At 34.8% G+C, this 22340-nt stretch overlaps 1 protein-coding gene across 1 annotated transcript in view; it reads right to left on the bottom strand.

Moving 5' to 3' along the window:
- Window positions 1-22340, bottom strand: part of GALC (galactosylceramidase) — a 65007-nt gene that overhangs the window by 30722 nt on the left and 11945 nt on the right. Inside the window, exons 4-7 of the mRNA XM_051977458.1 lie at window positions 18469-18582; window positions 13902-14041; window positions 13066-13104; window positions 5820-5950 (exon numbers count right to left, since the gene is read on the bottom strand). Of these exons, the coding sequence (XP_051833418.1) occupies window positions 5820-5950; window positions 13066-13104; window positions 13902-14041; window positions 18469-18582 (424 nt within the window). The remainder of the gene's footprint in view (window positions 1-5819; window positions 5951-13065; window positions 13105-13901; window positions 14042-18468; window positions 18583-22340) is intronic.

Here is a 22340-nt window from a genome sequence, read left to right as displayed (position 1 = left end):
AATGAAGCATTTTTATCTTGTCTGGGTAGACAGATTTAATGATAGGAAGATTTGGTTCCCTCCCTCTCTGTAGGTTGTTTTCACAATAAATTCTCAAGTCCCTATCTGAGATATAATATGGGTAGCTTTGTTTGGACCTGCCATCTCTCTCAGGCCCCAAGTATGCTCAAGATTCACTCAAAGAGTAGTTATTAAGTACCCAGTGTGTCAAGCACAGTTCAATTAAATTCAGAGGATACAAAGAAAAAAGCCAAAATAGTTCTGGCCTTCAATTTATACTTAACTAGGATAGGTTTCAGGGAAGAAAGCAGACTATTCTACAATCTGTTCCCAAACCATCATTTTCTCTTGCATATATACACATCAATTCTATATCTCAAAGAAAAGAAATGAGGAACAAGATCACAGTTAAGCATGCAGATTTCTTTTCAACCAAAGAGGAAACATCATGGAGCAATGGGAGAAAATTAGTTACTATTCACTTGTGTTCAACTCTTTGGAGTTTTCTTTGGCATTTCCTTCCCCAGCTTATTTTACAGATTAAAATTTGAGGCCAACAGGCTTAAGTGATTTACCCAAGATTACACTGCTAGTAAATGGCTAAGACCAAATTTGAACATAGGAAGGTAAATCTTCCTGACTCCAGGTCCACTACACCATTTATAACAGCCCTTTTTGCTATCCATAAACCTATTTTTGACAAGGAGAGCCCGGAAACGCTTTTTCTTTGTCTCTCTCTGACTTAAGGAATGAGCCATGAGGTAAAGCACTTCAAGCTCCTTGAAAGAGAGATTCTCCTTGAACCCTGCTCTGTGAGAGATAGCCCCAGGGAATCAAATAAAGTGGTTTATCTTGGTGGGACTAGGAGAAGTAATCTCATTTAGCTGGACATCTAGATTTCTACTGACCCTATTGTAGGCTCAAAACCACTCCCTGTAAGTGGTCTCCTCTAGGCCTGGGGGCAGTGACAGCATTGAGAAAATTAAAATTTCTGTCTCAGATTTCTTTATAAAAAATGGCAACTTAGGGTTCAATCCTTGCAGAGAATCTAATATGCCATCCCATGCCATGCTATGCCAAAGAACCCTCTGCCCACTGAAATGATATTCTCTTTCAGCATTACCCTCTCTTAACTCTTATCACCTAAGACTTTATACCTCTCTGTCAGGATTTCTCTACTAGAAACTTTACTTCTCTGCCAGGACCTTGCCACTAAGGAATTCAGTCTTTATTCATGCATAGCAAAGGCTGATTTCCCAAAGCCTGTAATAAACTTTTTTTTATAAGTTTAGCTTTTCAGGTTTGTAAATCCTTTTACAAAGGACATCTGTGCCACCAGAACGGGGTTCCCACAACTCCCTACCTGGCACCGAAACCAAAGAGTAAAGATTTAGGGGAGCCAAACCTCTTCATTTAACTCCCTGACCACGAGGAACCCAATCTCATCATTTTGGTTCCTGGTCAAGGAATCCAGAAATCAAATCTCATCAATTTCACTTAGAATTTCATCTTCATCTTACATGAAAGACAATGGTCAAAACCCATAAGAAATAAACAGACAGACAGACAGATAGATAGATATTATTCTCAGTTCTGTCACTTTCTGTTACATTTTTATTACTTTTTAAATGTTGTGAATCCCTTTCAAAGGCAAAGATTTTATAAGTATGGGGAAGTCCTTATGTAAATTAGAAATCTACATAAATTTTATCAACTGCCTCACAGCTTGTAAACAGTCAGCCTTAACACAATCTATATTAACATTTTTCTTCTCGTGCAAATGTTTTATTTGCCTTAAATATCCTTATTGGGGCTCTAGGTGGTTGAAGAGTATTTTCAAAATTAGCCCTAGAAAGGAGTAAACAAACAGAGTTTATCACATTGTCATGCTTAAACTCTACTTTAATGAGCTAACATTCCCTAATGAAGACAAAAAGAATCAACTGAACACTTAGGTTGCAAATAAATGTGTCAACTCAGCAAAGCCACTTTTTTAGCCTATTGCTAATTAGAAAAAAAAAAAAATGGACAGTACAGTGAGAGTACTCAGTCTGGAGTTAGGAAGACTTACCTTACTGAGTTCAAATAGAGCCTCAGATATTTACTGTGACCCTGGGCAAGTCACTTAAACCGGTTTCCTCATTTGTAAAATGAGTTGGAGAAGGAAATGGCAAGCCACTCCAGTCACTTTGTCAAGAAAAGCCCAAATAGGTTCATGAAAAGAATGGGATACAACTGAAAAATGAACAACAACAAAAAAAAAAAAAAAAAAAAAAAAAAATCATAGAAAAAATAGAAATGCAAGGGCTGGAAGGAGGAACCTTGGAGGCATTCTAGTGTGATGCTCATATTTCAGAAATAAGGGAATTACACTTAGAGAAAGGAAGTGACTTCTCCAAGACCATCCCATATATTAGTCAAAGAGTCAGAACTCAATTCTGGGTCTAGATCTGATCAAATTTCCCCTTTCCACTCTACCTATTTCATGCATCATTATCTTGGTGAAAACAAATGAGAATGATGCAATATAGCTGCTAGAGGAGACAGCAAAAATTTTAAGGTCCCCTGGCTTTAGGGGGCTTCTGTTTTAAAAATAAGTCAGTGATTCTAAGTCCTCTGGCTTCTGGACCCCTGAGGCCTCCCACACCCAATATGAATAGAACTATTGTTCTAATTATCTATCTATTGACAGATGAATAATCTGTTGGTTAGTGATAGCCAAATTCCAGAGACTACTCTTAGGTTCTACTATCTCTGGGTCATAAAATTAGCACATTTTATAACATGAAGAACCAAATAAATGTGTCTCAATGCTTCTGTTTCTTTGCTAAATTCTCTTGGAATTTAGACCACTTCAATTGGTGCTACAGTTAGCAAAAACGTTGACTAGGAAATTCCTGCAAATTCTTTTGAGATACCTTGTGATAACAATCTGTGACCCAAAACCTTTTGGGAGTACCTTCCCAACCTCAACAAGAACATAATTATGAGTATCATTGTGTGCATTTACTTAATCTATTATTCTACCTGCAAAGGATCCCAGGATTCCATTTAAGTACTGACTTACAGTTATGTGGTCTAACCCCCACAGTTTACATATGAGGAAAATGAAATTCAGTGAGTTTCAAAGATTGCCTGAAGTTATACAGGTCAGGAATTTAAACCCAAATCTTTTGGGCTCGAATTTGTTTTTCTTTCTATTTTGCCATGCTTCCTCTGTCAATCAATTAAAAGCAAGAAGTACTTAGTATGGATATACTCAAGGGGCAACATGACAAAGTATAGAGAAAGCAAGATCTAAAAGCAATAATCTAGAACTCTAATAAGAAAGTTCTGGTCATTCAAAGGTTAGCATCTATTTCAATGCTTAGTTACTAAAAAGTACATGAAGTGAGATCCGAAGATTCTCCTCTTCCAAGGAACATCCCGCTGGGTCCCTTCTGCCAAAGTAACTGAGACTGGTAGATTATTTGAACTTAGGAATTCTCACCAACAGTAGGGCAAACACAATATAAGGTATCTGTGTTTGTGAGTGAATATGGTAGGGAAAGAGGGAAACCATACTGCCTAAAGAGAAATGAACTAGCCCAGGAGGTAGAAAATGGTTCTATTGCTTCCATGTCAATCATCAGTGGAATCAAGGAATCAGCTTATAAGTGGCTCTGTTCTTTTAACCTGGGTGAAATAGGGATAGATAAAAAGACAGACAGATACACAGGCAGACAGATAAATAGATGGCTGGCTGGATAGATAAAAGCAAATTTAAGTTTTTAAAAGGAACAACCAGCATGAGAATACTGAGTAACAAAGTTTCATGAAATGCTTATTTTATTTGACATCTGTAAAATTTAGAATAAAAATAAAATAACAAAATTAAAGTCTGATGAGCAAGATAAATGTAGATGTTTAGTTATCCCTCAATAAAATGAAGGCATTAGATCTCTAAAGGGCCTTCTACTTCTAAATCATAATAAAGGATTCTATAACTCTATGCAAACAGAACAGTAAATATATCAGCTCAATTGCCTTCTAGAAATAAAGTACTCTAAAATGAAAATAGATTTTAAAATATTTTATAGACTTTTTACTCATTTTAATGCAATGTCAACTCCTGAGGTTACTTAATAAATACCTACCAGCAATAGTACTATGAATGTCATTATTACTACTTACAGGGAGGAAGAAGCCATTACCACTTTTATTATAGGATTAAAATTCATGGTCAGAATTTTTCTCCACAAATAACAGTATGAGGGACAGGTACTAGATGTCCTGACCAGCCAGCATGGCTTATTATCCAAGAAATTAAATCAACTCTTTTAGAGATGAGAAAACTAAGCCTAGTAGGACTGAAAGACATCTAAGGTCACACAGATAATATCAGTTCACCTAGCACTTTCCTTTTATTATGCTGTTGTTGCAGCTATCTAGTTTAATTGTGATAGTAAGACACACCCAAACATCACAGAACACATAGGAAATAGGTCATTTTTTCAGGCTTAAAATTATTTTTAACATCTCTCATGAATACAAAAGATATGACAGCAAACAGTAAGTCAGAAGATATTATTCCCCTCCACACACTCAGTTTATGACATCCCAGCCAAACTTGTCTTTCTGCTGCCCTCCATTTCCAGTCTCTGCACTATACTCCATTTCCAGTCTCTGCACCTTTGTACTGTACTGGGTTCTCTTCAAAGCCCAGAATACTCTCCCACATCCACTCTTGCCTCTTAAAATCTTCTGTTTTCTATTTCTGTATCTTCTATTTGTGACAAATAACATATCACTCTCAACAGTGATAGTTGAGTGGGGTCCTGCCCAAGATTGAAGACCATTTAGCTTGAGGGCTACGGGTTGGGCCTGTGTGTGTGTGTGTGTGTGTGTATGTGTATATGTGTATATATATACACACACATATATATATATGCATATATATATTATATTATATATATATGACAGGATAAGGCAAAATTATTTCATTTCTTTGTATTTCCAGCACCTAGCACGCTGCCTAGGACATAGCAATCATTAAATAAATCTTGTTGATTAATGAACTAATAGAGGTAGGGACCAAGTATCTTTTTTTTTTCAATTTTCATATCCTCCCCAGAAACTAGCAGTATTTCCTATACAAAGTAGGCATTTAATAAATGTTTAAGTTTTCTAATTTGTTAGTCAACAGTGATTTAACAAGTGTTTATTAAGCACTAAGTGCTAGGCATTGTGCTGACATTTAAAAAATTAGATGGCTAGGATAGACTTTATGATCACTTCTGCTTGAAAATGTTTAGATTTTAAACTGGGATTAAAGAGCTAATTAGCAAGGAGAATAGAAGTAGTGAATAAGGGTTGGGGAGAAGAAGAACAATAGAAATTGAATCAAGGTAAGATTATGAACCTAAATAATCTTAAGATATGTACATCAAAGGAGGGAAATTTTACCCAATAAGAATTTTATAGTACTAACATTGGACTATGGCCACAAACCTTAACACAAAACTGTTTCTGTATTCTATATTAATGAAATGACTTCTTTTACCAAGTCTTAAAAGACTTTTCACAGATTTACAAATTCTCAAAAACCTCTTACCTATACTTATATTATGATTTTTAAAAAAAAGCTAAAAATAATACTAACATGTTAAAAACAAAAGCACCAATCTTTCTGGTATAAATGTCTTATCAAAAGTATATTTAATTAAAGGAAACAGGTAAAAGTTGACTTTGTAAAGTTGCAGTCTAATGTGGAAAAAACAAATAAACTCAAACTATATAGGGCACATACAAAAAAATAACTAGTTTCAAGGATTTCCTACCCAATAACATCGACAGCTTTCATAAGTTCATTATCATGTAGCATAGCAACGGAAATGGGCAGCCAGAGGTAATCACTGGCTATGATCTTCACTCTTTTCAGGCCATTCTGAGAAAGCACTTCTCTTAATACCTTTAAAGAGATAAAAGTCACACATATAACAAAACAAAAAGTAAAAATATTCAATGGATTTTCAATTTTGTTAATAGCTCTCAGAAATAGCTAATGATTTATTTTTTAAAGAAAAGAGTAATAGGGGCAGTTAGATGGCAGAGTGGATAGAACACCAGCCCTGAAGTCAGAAGGCCCTGAGTTCAAATCTGATCTCAGACATTTAACACTGCATGGCTGTGTGATCCTGAGCAAATCACTTAACCCCAATTGCCTAAACAAAAAACAAAACAAAACAAAACAAAACAAAAGAGTATGGAGATCCTACCATAAGGTAATATAACATAGGAGATCAAAAAGAGGGAAAAAAGGTCCCACAGATATAAAAATTTTCATAGCATCACTCCTTGTGTAGTAAAGAACTTAAAACAATAACAACAACAACAACAAAAGCAGGTGTTCACTGACCAGGGAATAGCTTAACAAATTGTAGTACATGAATGTAATGGACTATTGCTACATGGTAAGAAATAATAAAGGTGAATAATTCATGAGAACAAAGAAAAACCTGTCGAACAATACACATTATGATTACAACACAAGGAATAAAAACAAAAGTACAACTGAATATTGTACAACTATAATTTCCAAGCTGGAACCCAAGGGAAAGTTGGGTGGGGAGCAAGAGATGTGCAAAATAGCATAGATTGCTAGATTTGGGTTCTGATAAGTAGTTATGCTGAACTATTTTTTCCTTCTCTATTTTTTTAATTATAAAAGAGGTTCAAGGAAGAGCTATGGTATGGGAATATAAAAGATACTTTAAACATTTCATTTACATACACAGATTTATAATTAAAATGTTTAATTTTAAGTCTCAATACAACTTTACATTAAAAAAGACAATTAATGTCATTACTTTAAAATTAATCCACAATGTGACAAAAAAAATCCAAAGATGAAAAAGATTGGTTTAAAAATATTAATGTTCTTAAGAGAAAAATTATTTTATTCTATGTTGAAGGTGAAAATGCTTGTTCTTACTTGGGGAGCAGGTGGGGGAGGAGTACAAAGTAAAAATGTAATCTCTATTCTTAAGAATTTAAGCAAAGAAAAATTAGCACATTAATATTTTATTATTATTATTTCATAATAATTATATATATGAAATAATAATAATAAAATATTAATGTGCTAATTTTTCTAATTAACTAATTAAGTTAATTCTAATTAACTAAATTAAGTTAATAACTTATAAAATAACTATAAAATAAATTTATTGTTTATAATAATTATATATATAAACAATAAATTTATTTTATAGTTATTTTATAAGTTATTAACTTAATTTAGTGATTATGATTCATAATTTATTATTTATTAATAGGGATAGCCAATATTTATATGGCAGATATGTGGAATACTGTTAAATGTGGCTGTATTTTATAGTTTTTCAAAAAAGAAATCTGTATAAAGTAGCTAAAGAAATCTTTTTGAAGGAAGTAGATCATGAAGGATGACTAGGATTTTGATAAGACACTTTAACTTCCTTTATCCACCTAAAACTGCATTAAAAAAAAAAAAAGTTGGCAGAAATGAGTTTTACCAAGGAAGCCAGCAGGAAATCTATGGAAATCTCAAGATCTGAAAAGTGGATCCATTATGGGGAAACCAATGAAAGCAGAAGTGAAAGGGACTGAGGAGGCAGGAGAGAAGCTGCACTGGGGAAGGCAACATGAGTTCCCACAAAAGCACATAAAGACAGTCAGCCTTTACTCCTGAAAAATGCAAGCTATTGCAAGCTAGGGGCCTTCAGTCAGATCCTAACCTGTCAAAACAGAAACGAAGACAAAACCAGGTCTTAGAAACCATCAGTCAGAAAGCTATTACCTCACATGCACTCCTCAAAGCACTGGAAGCTGCACAAGACAGAAAGATGCTAACAACTAAACCCTAACATGAGCATCCCTGTCTGGATTGGCAATGGCAATGGCATCCAGATGGTAGTCAACAGGACCCTGTTAAGGACGTTTTTCTCTCTCTCTGAGAATTGCCATGTATGCCATGTCAGCTGGTAGGGCAGGCCCAGGAGATAAAATGTGGTTTGGCCTGTGAGGCAGGAGGTTGTGTCTGGCAGGTGTTAAAGGAACTGCAAATGGATTCCTTGATGGCGAGAGGTGTGTCCTCTTGCTAGATCTCCTTCTAGGATGTAGCACTAACTCCACCTGTCTCCTTTCTGCGGATTCACCTACACAGTGCTGAGGCACGGGGTAATCCCAGAGGACAGTAAGTATAAATAAACTCAAGAGAGAGATGCAGGCAGATACATACATATGCTTGCTCTTGCTTCCTGCTAACCGCTGCTGAGATTACCAATAAAGAAAGGCTGTTTTGCACCTCAAGATCGGCTCGTCTTCGTGTGTATCCGGGAGTATCCAGAAGACTGATATGTATGGCCCTGGCAGTCTAGAATAATGTGCCTGGACGGTTCAGTACAAATGGCGCCCAAACGTGGGGTGGAATTGGCCAGGGACCCTATGAGTTCGGCTGGTCCAATCATGGGAAGGGAGATTTTGGGATCGAGAGGTGTTGGGGAAAGAAGTGTATAGAACAGCAAAGTAGGAAAGTAGATGGGACCTCACAGGAAGAGGTAATGAGGAAGAAGCAGGATAGGAACATAAGGAAACAAGAAATAGATAAGATAAAATAAAATAAAAGAAGGCAGGGATAAGATGAGGAATGAGGAAGTAAACAGAGGGAGGTATGAAAAAAACAGATGGGGCCATGGGAGGAGGCAGGGATAAGATGAGGGAGGAGCAGGTGAACAAAAGGAAGGTGGCACCCAAATCATGGCCTACTTCCTCATCCTCCACCTTCCCTGAGGAATGCTTCCCTTCTGCTCCTTACTAAACTGAAAGAGGAAATTAACACTTGAATTTCCATATGTTAAGGAGCTGTTGGCTCCTCTAGCCTCCAGCAGTATACTAACCCCAAATGTTTGGAAGACTTGCTAAAGTCTGCTTTACACCTGCAGAGTCTGCAAAGGATGACTGTTTACAGACTTAGCAAAAATCTTTGTAAGAGACATGCAGAGAGTCACACCCCCTCAATATGATTTCCATAAAATAGCAGAAGTTGGAAGGTATGAAAGAAATGAGGATCAAATGCATTATGATGCAGCTGTGAATGCAGCTGTATCCCAATGTGCCCAAGGAGCATTTAGCAAAATCCAGGCTTCTGGAAAGCAGAGGGCCTCAATGACAAAAATTAAACAGGGCCCAAATGAACATTTCCCTGATTTTGTGGCTTGCCTGCAGGTGGCTGTTAAGAGATTAGAAGGTAAAAGAGAAGCGGCTGGTCTTCTTCTCAAGAAATTAGCTAGGGAGAATGCTAATGCCCACTGCCAGAGAGCCATGTTCTCTTTAGATGGGGACATGAACCTTGAGGAGATGATAAAAAGATGTGAGAATGTTGGCTCCAGTGCCTTTCAAAGGGGAGGAAGTAGACAGAATCTTTAATGGGCCACACAGACACACGTGGATAAGGCCTTAGATACTTATAATTTTTGTGCCTGGATAGGGATACATGGCTCTCTCCAGGAATGATACATTTGGCACAATCTTATAGACAGGACAGAAAACTAGACCCCATGAAAACAGAGCTTCAAGCACCAGAGAATATTCAAAAGGTACTTTGGAAGGATGAGGAAGGACATGGGCAAGGTCCATCCTTAGTGCTTTGGAGAGGGCCAGGATATTTATGTCTTGCAGGTCCTGATGGGGAAGGCCGCTAGAGTCCAGAAAGAAGAACAAGGAGAGTTGATTCTTCCAGACTCTGAATCATGAAATGCCAACCACTTGGTCAACCTGAAATCACCCAAGACCTGATTCTGACACTCAGCAACGGAAGCTGCTGCATAAAGTCACTCATCTTCCCTCTTCAGTCTGGACCCCTTTGGTAGGGTCAGCTTTATGCCCCTTGTCAGCCTGAAGCAGCACCAGAAGATGAGAGCTTTGACCCTTTGCCATAGATGGGTCTAGGTCTGTACTAATTGAGATGGCCCTTTATACAAAAGTTAGGGAAATCCTTCCATAGCTCCATCTTCCATAGCTTTCTCTACTGCCAACACCTGCCTTAGTGGCAACATGACCCTGATGACAGCAGCTTATTGGATCAAACATACTTCCTTTCCCATCCTCTCTACTGTATATTGTTGCTTCTTCTGCTTTTGCTTACTATGTTTTCTATGTATTTTTAGAAAATCTATAGAGGTGCTTAAGGTGTAAACATAAGAACACTCAGCCTTATTAATAAAAAAGGGGGATATGTTAGGGATGTTTTTCTCTCTCTGATAATTACCATGTACACCATGTCAGCTGGTAGGGCGGGCCCAGGAGGTAAAAAAGGGCTTGGCCTCTGAGGCAGGAGGTTGTGTCTGGTAGGTGTTAAAGGAACTGCTAATAGATTCCTTGAGATGGCGGGGGGTGTGCCCTCTTGCTAGATCTCCTCCTAGGATGCAGCACTAACTCCAGGCGTCTCCCTTCTGTGGATCCACCTACACAGTGGGCTAGGCTCGGGGTAACCCCAGAGGTCAATAAATATAAATAAACTCAGAGACACAGGCTATGCTTGCTCTTGCACTCTCTTGTTCATTTCCTGCTAACCCCTGCTGAGATTACCAGTAAAGAAAGGCTATTTCACATCTCAAGATCGGCTCATCTTCATGTGTATCCAGGAATATCCTGATTCCTGTACATAACAATGTACAGCCCTGGCAGTCTAGAATACAGTGCATGAACGCCCGGCACAGGACCCAACAAGGCTCATTTGACCTAGTAAGAAGACTGGGATGGATCAACCTATGAACAAAATATCAAACCCAGAGTCATGGCTGAAAAGAAGTATCCAAAACAAGGGACAAATACTATCAGGTGAGAACCAAAAAGGCAATCCAGAAGAAAAAAAACAACTCTACAATAACTATAAGCAGAACCCTGGAAGAAATAAAAAATATGACATGGCCACACAGACTATAAGGCTAGAAGAAAAGAAATTTTTTTTAAAAATGGTATTAGAAATGAAATGAGTATCTCAAAAGAAAAAAACTGAAAGAATATTATCTTAGAAGACAAGACTTAAAAAAACTTTACTCAAGCAGTGAATTCCCTGAAAATAAAATGGAATAAACAGAACTCAATGATTTGCACAATAAGAAATATTAAAGTTGAGACTGAAAAAATATAGAGGGAACTGAAATTGACTTGGAAAAAGTTAATTCAAGAATCATTAGATCTCTGAAAACCATGACCATACAAAAAAACTTAGACACCAAAGTTTAGGAAAACATAAAAGAAAATTGACCCAATCTATTAAAACCAGATGACAACTATAAAAAATCCACCCATTACATCTTAAAAGAAACACCAAAATGAAGATACCTAGAATATTATAGCCAAAATCAGCAACTTCTAAGTCAAAGAAAAAATACTACAGTTAGACAGAAAGAGTTCAGATACCAAAGAACCAGAGTCAGGATCATGAGTTCTACTCTCCCAAAATACTGAAGCACTAAATTATTGTCCTAGGGTTACACAACCAGGATTTATCACACTCAGAATATGAATTCAAGTCTTTTTAGAGTTGAAGCATTCTCTATCTACCGTATGCCATGTTTCCTCTCATCTAATGCTAGGATCATAAATTTAAAATTGAAGAACCTTAAAAGTCATTTCCTTTATTTTATAGAATCAGTAACTGAGGACCAAAAAAAGTCAGTGGACTTATCCAGTATCATTCAGCTACTAAAAGTCTGAAGAAAAATTAGAACTCAGGTCTTCCTGACTTCCTGCTCAGTGTTCTATCAATTATACCAAATTACCTCATACTTTTTTTTTAATTAAAGTTCTATCATAAGACAAATGCAATTTATTTAAATCATTATAATTAAGCTAGAAGGAGAGAAATTATTGAGTCTTTGAAATAAAATCAATGACTTTAGTAATTACAATGGACTCATGATCTCATTTTTTATGAGTATTGCCTTCAACTAATGCATAGCATATATTAATTTAATCCATGCCTCATCATACTATACAATTGTGGTCCAATTACATATATATACATATACACAGAGAAAGAGAGATGCATACATAAAAAAAAAAGATTAGCAAACATACTGACACTGCAAAGGAAAAGAGTGATTGCAAATACAGTCTGAAACGATAGGAGAAAAAAAATCCGTTTTAAATTTTATGCTCAATAGAGATATTTCAGGATTTTTTTTCAAAGTTTTCTAACTGCATGAAAACATGGTTCTGATAATAATTTAGGCACATCTTTATAAACCCAGGGAGAAAACAAAACTTATAAGATTAAAAAAAAAAAAAAAGCTATTATTTCTTAAAATAACATTAAACAAAAGTGTTTTATTTAATTTAAATTTCAGTAAGGATAAATGTTTCAATAGTCTTAACTCATACCTTTTTTTTCCTTGATTATTTCAAAGTTAGAGTAAATTATGAGTTTGTTTTCATCTTTTCCTTTTGGCAGGTAGCTTATCTACTATCTTTTATTCTTTTGCTCTACTGAGTACTTTTAAAGAGATTATTTCCTATAAATAAAAACTTGCAAGTGTTCAAATCTCAATACTGATAAATGATTTGATAAATAGAAATCATTCCTCTAGGAAAGGGGTAGTGAGAGCTGACCTAATACTCAATATTACATTAAATCTCTCTTTCCCTAGCATCCCTTTAAGACTCTAAGTTGCAGAACAGGAGACATTTGCATGTATAGAGACAGATTCTTACATTAATGAAATAAAAAATCTAAAGTACCCCTATTTACTATCCCTGCTTTCTCCCTAAAAAAATTATTCCTATCTTTTTAAAAATTTTCTTTGCTGAAATATATTAGCACCAAGGGCTGAAAAATTATTATTGTCTATGGTATTAATTTGTCATTATGACATGAAACAAATGCTAAAACATCAAAATGAAAGGAGATTTTTTTACAATAATTTTACAAACAACAAAATAAATGTTTTAGAGTTGCCATAGCTTTAATTTCAGGGGTTCATAAAGATTTTCTTCTGCCAACAACAGCAAGGAAATAAAACCTTTCAAGATTCTACAAACCTTTATATATTTACTGTCAAATGTTCTCTCATTCCAAATCTACAAAACAAAATTTTTAAAGATAAGGTTAAAATATAAAAATTTGAATATAAAACAAAAGTCATCATAAAGACCATTCCCCTCCCTTCCCATATTTCATTTTATTTGACTATTGCTTTTTTTACTTTCCCTCCTCATAGAATTCATACATTTATGATTTATAAGGCACCAGGATGCCTGTTTAAAAAAAAAAATTCTGTTTTTAAAAAATTAAGCATTTATTGCATGATTTAATAGAACCTAGACAATAAGCTAAAAAAAATTAATCCCAGACCTAAAAAATTAATCAGGAAGCCACATTACAATTAGTCAGAAAACTAAATAGATACCAAAAAAAGTATTAATGAGCCAAATAGAAAAATCAAATACTTAATGACAATGGAAAGAATAGGAACAAGAAATAGGAACAAACTCCATTATAATTAAACAATCACAGAGTTCTAGAGGCACTATGTTTGCTTTTACATGAGGGAATCAAGGCCCATAGGGTAAGTAACTTGCCCCAAATCTCACTTCTTCAGTGGCAGGAATAGGACTAAAACAACAGCTCTCCAGCATTCCAAATAAAAGCAGAGAGGAAACTGGGATGGCATTTCCAAAAAACTAAATGTAATTGTTATTTTATTTTATTTTATTTTATCACTATCCAACTATCAAAGAAAAAATTTAGCCCATGACAAGAAAGACCAGTTGAAAAATAAAATGTGAATTGGGTCTAAATATAAATATAAAATCTTAATTAAACACATATGGTTAAAAAATAAATAAATCAGAAGTACTTTAAATATATTACTAACCCCAATATAATCAATATCCAAATTGTGATGTTGTTTAGCACCCAATATCCAAGACACAACATATAAAGCAGTAATTTGGGGCTGGGCATAGGGCCAGTTTTGACCGTGACCTATCCAACCAGGAAATGACCATGGCAACCCTAAAGAAAGAGATTATCAACAGATAAAAGGTTAAGTTAATAGATCAAGTCTAATCAACATACTAAGTAACACTTAGTTTTATACATATACACACAGGTAATACTTAGTTTTACACATGTACATATACATACACACATATACACACACACAAAAATCAGTTAATATATTCTCATTTGGTGAATGTCATAGAATAAGCATCCATGTTCTTTTCCAAGAATAATCCTGAGTGCTAAGTTTTTTTCTAAGTTGAGAACAAAACTTTTTTTCATACACAAGACCTTCCCAACTCTTTCCACAACTTCTATGATGGAGTCAAGAAGGTAGGGAAATTTGGTCAAAAAATATGAACAGATAATTTTCAGATGAAGAAATTGAAATGATTTCTAGTCGTATGAAAAGATGTTCCAAATCACTATTGATCAGAGAAATGCAAATTAAGACAACTTTGAGATACCACTACACACCTGTCAGATTGGTTTAGATGACAGGAAAAGATAATGATGAATGTTGGAGGGGATGCGGGAAAACTGGGACACTGATGCATTGTTGGTGGAATTGTAAACACATCCAGCCATTCTGGAGAGCAATTTGGAACTATGCCCAAAGAGCTATAAAACTGTGCATACCCTTTGATCCAGCTATTGGGCTTATATCCCAAAGAGATACTAAAGAAGGGAAAGGGGCCTATGTGCAAGAATGTTCGTGGCAGCCCTTTTTGTAGTGGGCAGAAACTGGAAACTGAGTGGATGCTCATCAATTGGAGAATGGCTGAATGAATTGTTATATATGAATATTATGGAATATTATTGTTTTGTAAGAAATGATCAGGAGGATGATTTCAGAGAGGCCTGGAGAGACTTACATGAACTAATGCTAAATGAAATGAGCAGAACCAGGAAATCATTATACATGTTAACAACAAGACTATATGATGATTAATTCTGATGGACGTGGCTCTCTTTAACAATGAGATGATTCAAACCAGTTCCAATTGTTCAGTGATGAAGAGAGTCATCTACACCCAGAGAGAGAATCTTGGGAACTGACTGTAGAGAACATAGCATTTTTATGCTTTCTGTTGATGTTTGCTTACATTTTGTTTTCCTTCTCAGGTTTTTTTTCCTAAATTTGATTTTTCTTGTGCAGCAAAATAACTGTATAAATATGTATACATATATTGGTTTAACATATATTTGAACATATTTAACATGTATTGGACTACCTGCTATGTAAGGAAGGTAGTGAGTGGAAGGAGGGAAAAATTTAGAACAGAAAGTTTTTGCAAGGGTCAGTGTTGAAAAATTATCCATGTATATGTTTTATAAATAAAAACTTTTAATAAAAAATAATTTTTTTTAAAAAAAGAAGATGAGGAAGATAGGGCATTAAATTCCTTTCAAAGCTTCCTTTCTCAACAGGCTTAGAACTTTCCAATTAACTGTCTATTTGTTTCTATCTATGTTTACACTCCACAGACTATCATACCCCAAACTGGGTACCTCCTAGAATTGTCCTCCATTTCAGCTTGTCTTTTCTCATTAGATTGTAAACTCTATTAAGGACAAGAACTGTCTTTTTATTGTATCCCTAGTACTTAGCACAGTGCCTAGTATATAGAAGGCTGTAATATAGTATATAGAAGCATATTGATTTAAACTTATTGAAAAAGAAAAAACAATTAGGAAACATGCCTATGGCTTCAAAGGGAAAAGGGGGATATTTTAAGAGTTTATATCTATCTAATTTATTTGGATCGACTCTAAGAGTTAAGAGTTACATCTATCTAATTCTAAACTTCAAGTTGAATGTTAGTAAAAATTTGGTTAGTAAATGGCAAGAGATTAAATGATTACTATATTACTATAGAGAGTGACTGATTATATATTGTCATTACTCTTACTATTTGATGGCAAGATTCTTGCCAGAGTTTTCCTTAACAGACTGATTGATCTTTCACCTGAAAGACAGTCATCTACCTCAGAATCAGTGTGCCTTCTAAAAGGATTAAGAAATAGTCAATATGGTGTTTGCTGCCCAATAACTTCAGGAGAAATGCCAGGAATAGAACAGAGGTTTTAAAAAAGCATTTATTGAACTGGCCAAGGCTTTTGATACTATCAGTCATGAGGGCTCATTAAAAATTATGTCAAAATTTGGTTGCCCAGAGAAGTTCATGATGGCATGCTTACACAAGTTCCAAATAATACGTGAGAAGCTCCTGCACTTTCCCAGTTACCAATAGAATGAAGCAAGGTTGCAAATGGCAGCAGTAGGATAAGATACCAGACACTAAAGTTCTTTCTTGAGCTAAATTGCCAAGCATTCAAACTCGACTTCAGCGAGTACAACTTCAATGCACTGGCTATCCATATTTGAATGCCAAACATAAGTTTGCTTAAAAGACTATTTTATGGAAAACTCATATAAGAAAAGTGCTCATGTGGTGGTCAGAGGAAGTGATACAAGGACATGTCCGAGGTCTCTCTGAAAAACTCTGGGATCAATTATATGACACTGGAAACTGGCAAGCCTAACCAGCATGGCATGCCCACATCCACCAAAAAAGGGCTACACTTGTGGGTGAAGCAGAATTGCAGTAGCCCCAAAGAAACACTCCAAATGTTCACATAGACTCTTTGCCTGACCTGTGCTACAGCCTTTAGAGCTCATATGGTCTGATCAGCCACAAACAGATACACTGTACCCTGATTCCAACATAATGATGCCATTTTAGTCTTCTTCAACAACAGACAAGAACCAATCAACTATATTAGATATACTATTGTACATTAAAATCTCATATTTCAGTAAAATATCATTTCATATATTTGTACTATTACATAGTATATTACATATAACTATATATCATATATTTATGTGTAATATATATACTGCATGTATTTTACATATTCATTTTATAATGTTTGATAATATACTAAGCATAATATAATGTATAGACTTGTATGTACTTTTAATTTATTTTTTATATTACATATATGTATTTTTATATATGTATTATATTACATATTTTATAGGATGTGAACATATATCACTTATATAATATTATAAAATATGTATAACATAGTAATTATATATATATAAATTACTACTTACATATAATATTAATTTAATAATCTCTTAGTGAATTTATACCAATATATTATATTATACTTTATTGTTTTATATACATCACACATACATATCACCTGGGGAGAGGAGGAAAAAGGGCATACAAATAAAATGTTTGAATTTTCCTCAGTCCCTGTGTGACTTTAAATAATCAGTTCTCTTATAAATGTAACAAATATGGAAAGACTTTCCCATGGAGCAGATATCTTACATCCCATCAGACAGTTCATACTTCAGGAAGTTTATGAATGTAAGCAATGTGGAAAGACTTTCAAATACAAAACAGTCTTGTAAACCATCATAGAATCCACATTGGGATGAAGCCTTATGAATGTAATGAATGTGGAAAGGCTTTCACACGATGCCACAGTTTTGGTAAACATGAGAAAATCCACACTGGACAGAAACTTCATTGTTAAGGACTCTGCTTAAGTGAGGGGGCAGGTCAGTTCTCCAAGAACTTCCATTACTGTGAATCATAACACTTGAAGGAGTTGCAAAGCAGCCTTTACTAACGGAGATGTTCCTTGTGGGTTGGGAATGAAATAAATTGGAAGCAGAGGGAAGAGGAGAGCGGTCAGAGAACACAACTGCCTCAGCTTCCTTGTATCATCATCATCCACTCACATGAAGAGATCCATTCTACAGATCTGAGTTAGACCTCCAGCAGCCACTGGCAGGTGGCTCCCATATCACAACACAGTTAACCTTTCTAAGCTTCAGTTTCCTCACTTTAAAAATAATTGGCCTACAAGATTTCTAGGCTCCCTTGCAGACCTGGATTAATAACATGAAAACAGAAAATAACTGAGTTGATTTAGCAAACATACCAAATCAAAACACATAGTGAACAACTCTAATATACAAGATAATATCCCTGAGAATCTATTAACTAAGATCTCTATTTAGACACCTTGAGACTATAATTATTCTGATAATCCTTTAATTGTGGACATCACTGTTGGAAGTCCTTTTCTATAATTACTTTGAATTTATGAAATATACTCTAAAAAAATACCATGTGACTTTATAAACACATTTTATTCTAGCATTAAAAACTGATATTAATGTTCATCCTTTGAAAAAGTTCATTTCAGGAATCACCCAAGTCCTCTGAGGCTACATCCAGTAAATATGTGAGTTAACCTATTAGACATGACTCCAAATGACATTTCATTGATTTTCAAAATCAAACTCCTTTTGAAAACTAAACAGTAATTCCAGTATAAAAATAAAGCCTTTCCTCATTTGGATCATAGGCAAGCTCTGAAGGAGAATCAAAAGTTAAAATTCTTACCTATAAGTTTAATATTGGGATTCCTCTTCTTAGCTTCCTTCATTAGCCACCATTCATAGCCCCGGAAATAATTCTCATCATTTGCATAATGCATATGAGAGGGTTCAGTACCATCTAAATAGGACAGAAGGGAAAAGGGAAGTAAGTTTATAGTTTACCACACTTCAAACTAAGCTAAACTCATCCAAAAACATACTTTTAAGAAACAACGTTCTAGGTTCTAACTTGAAATATGAAATACTTTATAAGAGGGTTTCTTTAATAATCAAAACCTAATATTTCATATCTTTTCCTTGAAATTAAATAATGTGCACACAAGAAATATTTAAAGCCTGTTGTCTTTAGAATTTGCCTTATGCTCTAATTCTACATCTGTGTTCATGAAATTTTTACTTTACCTGGAATGTCTTCTACCTTTTTTCTATCCACAATCCAGTCTTTTAAAATGTCAATATTATAAAAATGAACAATTTTGAAAATTTTTATACGATGAAAAAAGAAATGAACAGAACCAGAAGATAATTTATACAATAACAATGTCAATACAAAAACAAGTATCTTTGAAAGCTTTAAGAACTATGATCAATCCAACAACCATTATCACAGAGGACCAGCTATAAAACTGTATGAGCCACATATTGACTCAGAAAACCACATGTTTACTATGTTCTACTGTATTATTATTTTGTTAACTATTTCCCATATGCATATTAATTTGGTTCCTGAAGCAGGGGGAATGTTGCAGACTGCACTGGCCCATGGGGCATATGTTTGACACCTCTAATATTATCCTCATTATAGAGTATTGAAGGATTTAGAGAACAGAATGAGATATGTATGTGTAATGGAGACGGGAAAGAGAGTTAAATGTCTGACTGTGTATGGGTATGGGTATAGATATATTATACAGCCATTAAGGGAATTTGCTTTGCTTGACTATATATATTTCTCAGAATATTTTTTTCCTTTTTTTCAGTGGAGTAGGGATACAAATGAGAAAGGAAAAAAAAATAAATCTTTGTTGATTTTTTTTTAAAGAAAAGAGGGTTTATACAGATATGAAATATTATACTCTGTATTTTTCTATTAGGTTTCTGTACTGTAGAGGGCCACAGTAATGGGGAACTCTGGGTAAGGTATAAGAACTTTCAGCCCAGAGGAAACCTGCTGACAAGGAGGTTCAACTCCCCATCTCCCTTTGGTGCTTCTCACCCTTTCTGAGAAGTCAAGGAGGGCATGACCAGCTGTATTTTACTTGAAGGCAGGGATATTTACAGTAAAGAGGAATTTACATATCAGTAAGTGCTTATTGTTAGCACCTGTTCAGTGTGCTGTGGTGATATAATCTTACTAAGGTATTTAGAAGCTGAAAGGACTTGAAATAAAGGGACTCCATCTTTGACCATCCTCATGGGTCTTCTGCCTTCTTCACTCCTCCACTAACACCAAGGCTGGTCCCAAGAGCCTCCAGAGAGCTAGCCCGGATGGTATATTTTGGCACCCCAGCGTGGGGGCTCTAGAAAGTATAGTACATTTTGGCACCCCAATTTGGGGGGGGGGGGTCTAGAAAGCATACTATACTATTATACTTAATTCTGTAATCTATAAAAATTGTGGAGAAATCTATAAATGTCTATAGTGTTAAAACAAAAAAAAAATCAATAAAAATTTTAAGATGACAAATAATAATAATAATAATAATAATAACTACTAACATTTATTTATTTAGTGTTACTATGTTCCAGGCACTGTACTAAGCACTTTACAATTTTTATCTAATTTGATCTTCATCTATATATATATATACACAATGTGAAATCTCTAAAGTGTTACTGCTAGCCTTTCTCATTCAACTGAGGTACAATCCCTAATCTCATTTTCATTCTCTTCATAAGAGTGTTGAATGTTTTCAGTTTCAATTTTGAGCTTGGATGAAAAAAAATTTTTTTCTATCCTATATGAGTCCCAATTCAGAGTTCTTAATGGTCTTACAATCTGTAATTGTTTGGGGAAGACTAAAAGAATATAAGGAAAAAATACACCAAAAAGTAGTAGCCAGCCCTTAAAGTCCTTATTTTATAATCAGTTATCTATGTTTGCTCTCAAACTATAAATCTGTCTTTACTAACTGAAAGGGAAGCAATGAATTTTGAAACAGGATTATGCATACAATGCACTATTCATTTTCTTTTGATAAAATGTTTAACGATCATCAGAGAGTCCAAGGATTATTTGTTGCCAAAATTATTTTGACTTTTGGTCACAGGACTAGCATCAAGCTGGATGAGTGGAGGGAGAGGGGGAAGGAGAAATGGGTAAAAACAGTGGCTAACTATTTTCACCCTCTGTTTCAGTGTAGACTTTTTGTTCCCATAAGTAGCAGATTTCAGTTTTGGGAAAGAGTCTGTTAGTTCTGAGGAGGTTTGTAATCTGAACATGAAATACCTTGTGACCATCAGCCTCAAGAGTGGGTAGTAGGCATATAAGTCCCTTTATGTCCATATACACAATAAAGATTGCTTTCAGTTTGACAGTGACAACTGTTATAAATGATAGTATTATGCTAGCTAAAGGAATTCTGTGACCTTTGAATTTCTTGGCATTTGCAAAGCATTTCAGTTTTTAACACAATTAAAATTGTCCTCTTTTCTCTTTGTTCACTTTTAGGATTAATGTTTAAATTGCATTGCATGGCATATGGCTTTCATCTATCCTATATGAGGAAATGAGCTGCTACATCTTGACTTGGTGAACTACTTTGGCTACCACTGTCCTGAATACCAATCTGAAGGAATTTTTGGTGTCCCTAAATCAAGCTCTGCCAGGAGGCAATGAGGAGTTCTGTTACTAGCCACAGTGCCATTGGGATACAGAACAAAGAAGGAGGATCAGATTTTAGTTCTATCTTGCACAGGGCATTTTACAATTTTAAGCCACAATTCTAGTTATGTAAAATGAAGGGATTAGACTAGATGACTTCTAAGACTCTTTCTAGTTCTCAATCTAGATTGATTCTATTTATAGGTTTAAGCTTTGGCTGAAAAATAAACATATAACGTCCTTTTGATGCCTTTGGGGAGAGTCATAGTTTAGTTAGTCTTTTGGTCCTTTATTATTCTTCTCAAATACAAAAACAAATTATGTTCATGAAAAAAATTACAGGCCTCCAATACTGACCTACTCATTTTAAATAGGTATTCTTTGTATAAAACTGAATTTCCATGCAACAAAAATGAATTAGTTTCCCATAGAGCTTTTCATAATTGAATCTAGCGCATAAAATTATCCACGTAATACATAGCATACATGTCTAATCAAAACATTAATACCAAGAGCATGAGGTATTCTAAATTGTGCATAATTCCTTTACAACAATTTTATTTTCTTTAAAAATGTTAAGTCATTTGTTTTTATGAGAAATGTGATTTTAAGTGACTAACCTTTCCTTTTTGGCATTTTTCTATCATAGCTGCCACTTTTTCAATTTCTCAGTGAAATTTCAAATTTTACACTTTTATCTATCATCTTTAAAGCTTCTTATTTCCCATTAATGATTTAATTTCAGCTTTAATTTCAGTTAACTTGGAATCAATCTATGGTTCTTAAATAGCAATAAACTTTAAACAAAAATAAGTGAGATGATAAAAGTTTCCCAAGGGAGACAAAAAGTTTGATTGTTTTTTTAGTTCCATCAGACTCTTTATGATCCCATTTGGAGTTTTCTCAGCAAAACAGCAATGATTTCCTTCTCCAGATTATTTTTTGCAGAGGCACATAGGATTACATGGCTTGCCCAGTGTCACATTTGAACTCAGATCTTTCCTGACTCCAGACCTGGCACTTTATCTATTGTGCCCACTTAGCTGCCTAAG

Source organism: Antechinus flavipes, chromosome 2 (assembly GCF_016432865.1).
Source record: "Antechinus flavipes isolate AdamAnt ecotype Samford, QLD, Australia chromosome 2, AdamAnt_v2, whole genome shotgun sequence".
In the NCBI taxonomy this organism is placed as follows: domain Eukaryota; kingdom Metazoa; phylum Chordata; class Mammalia; order Dasyuromorphia; family Dasyuridae; genus Antechinus; species Antechinus flavipes.
Note: the sequence above shows the minus strand (reverse complement) of the source record. Positions and strands in the feature narration are given on the sequence as shown.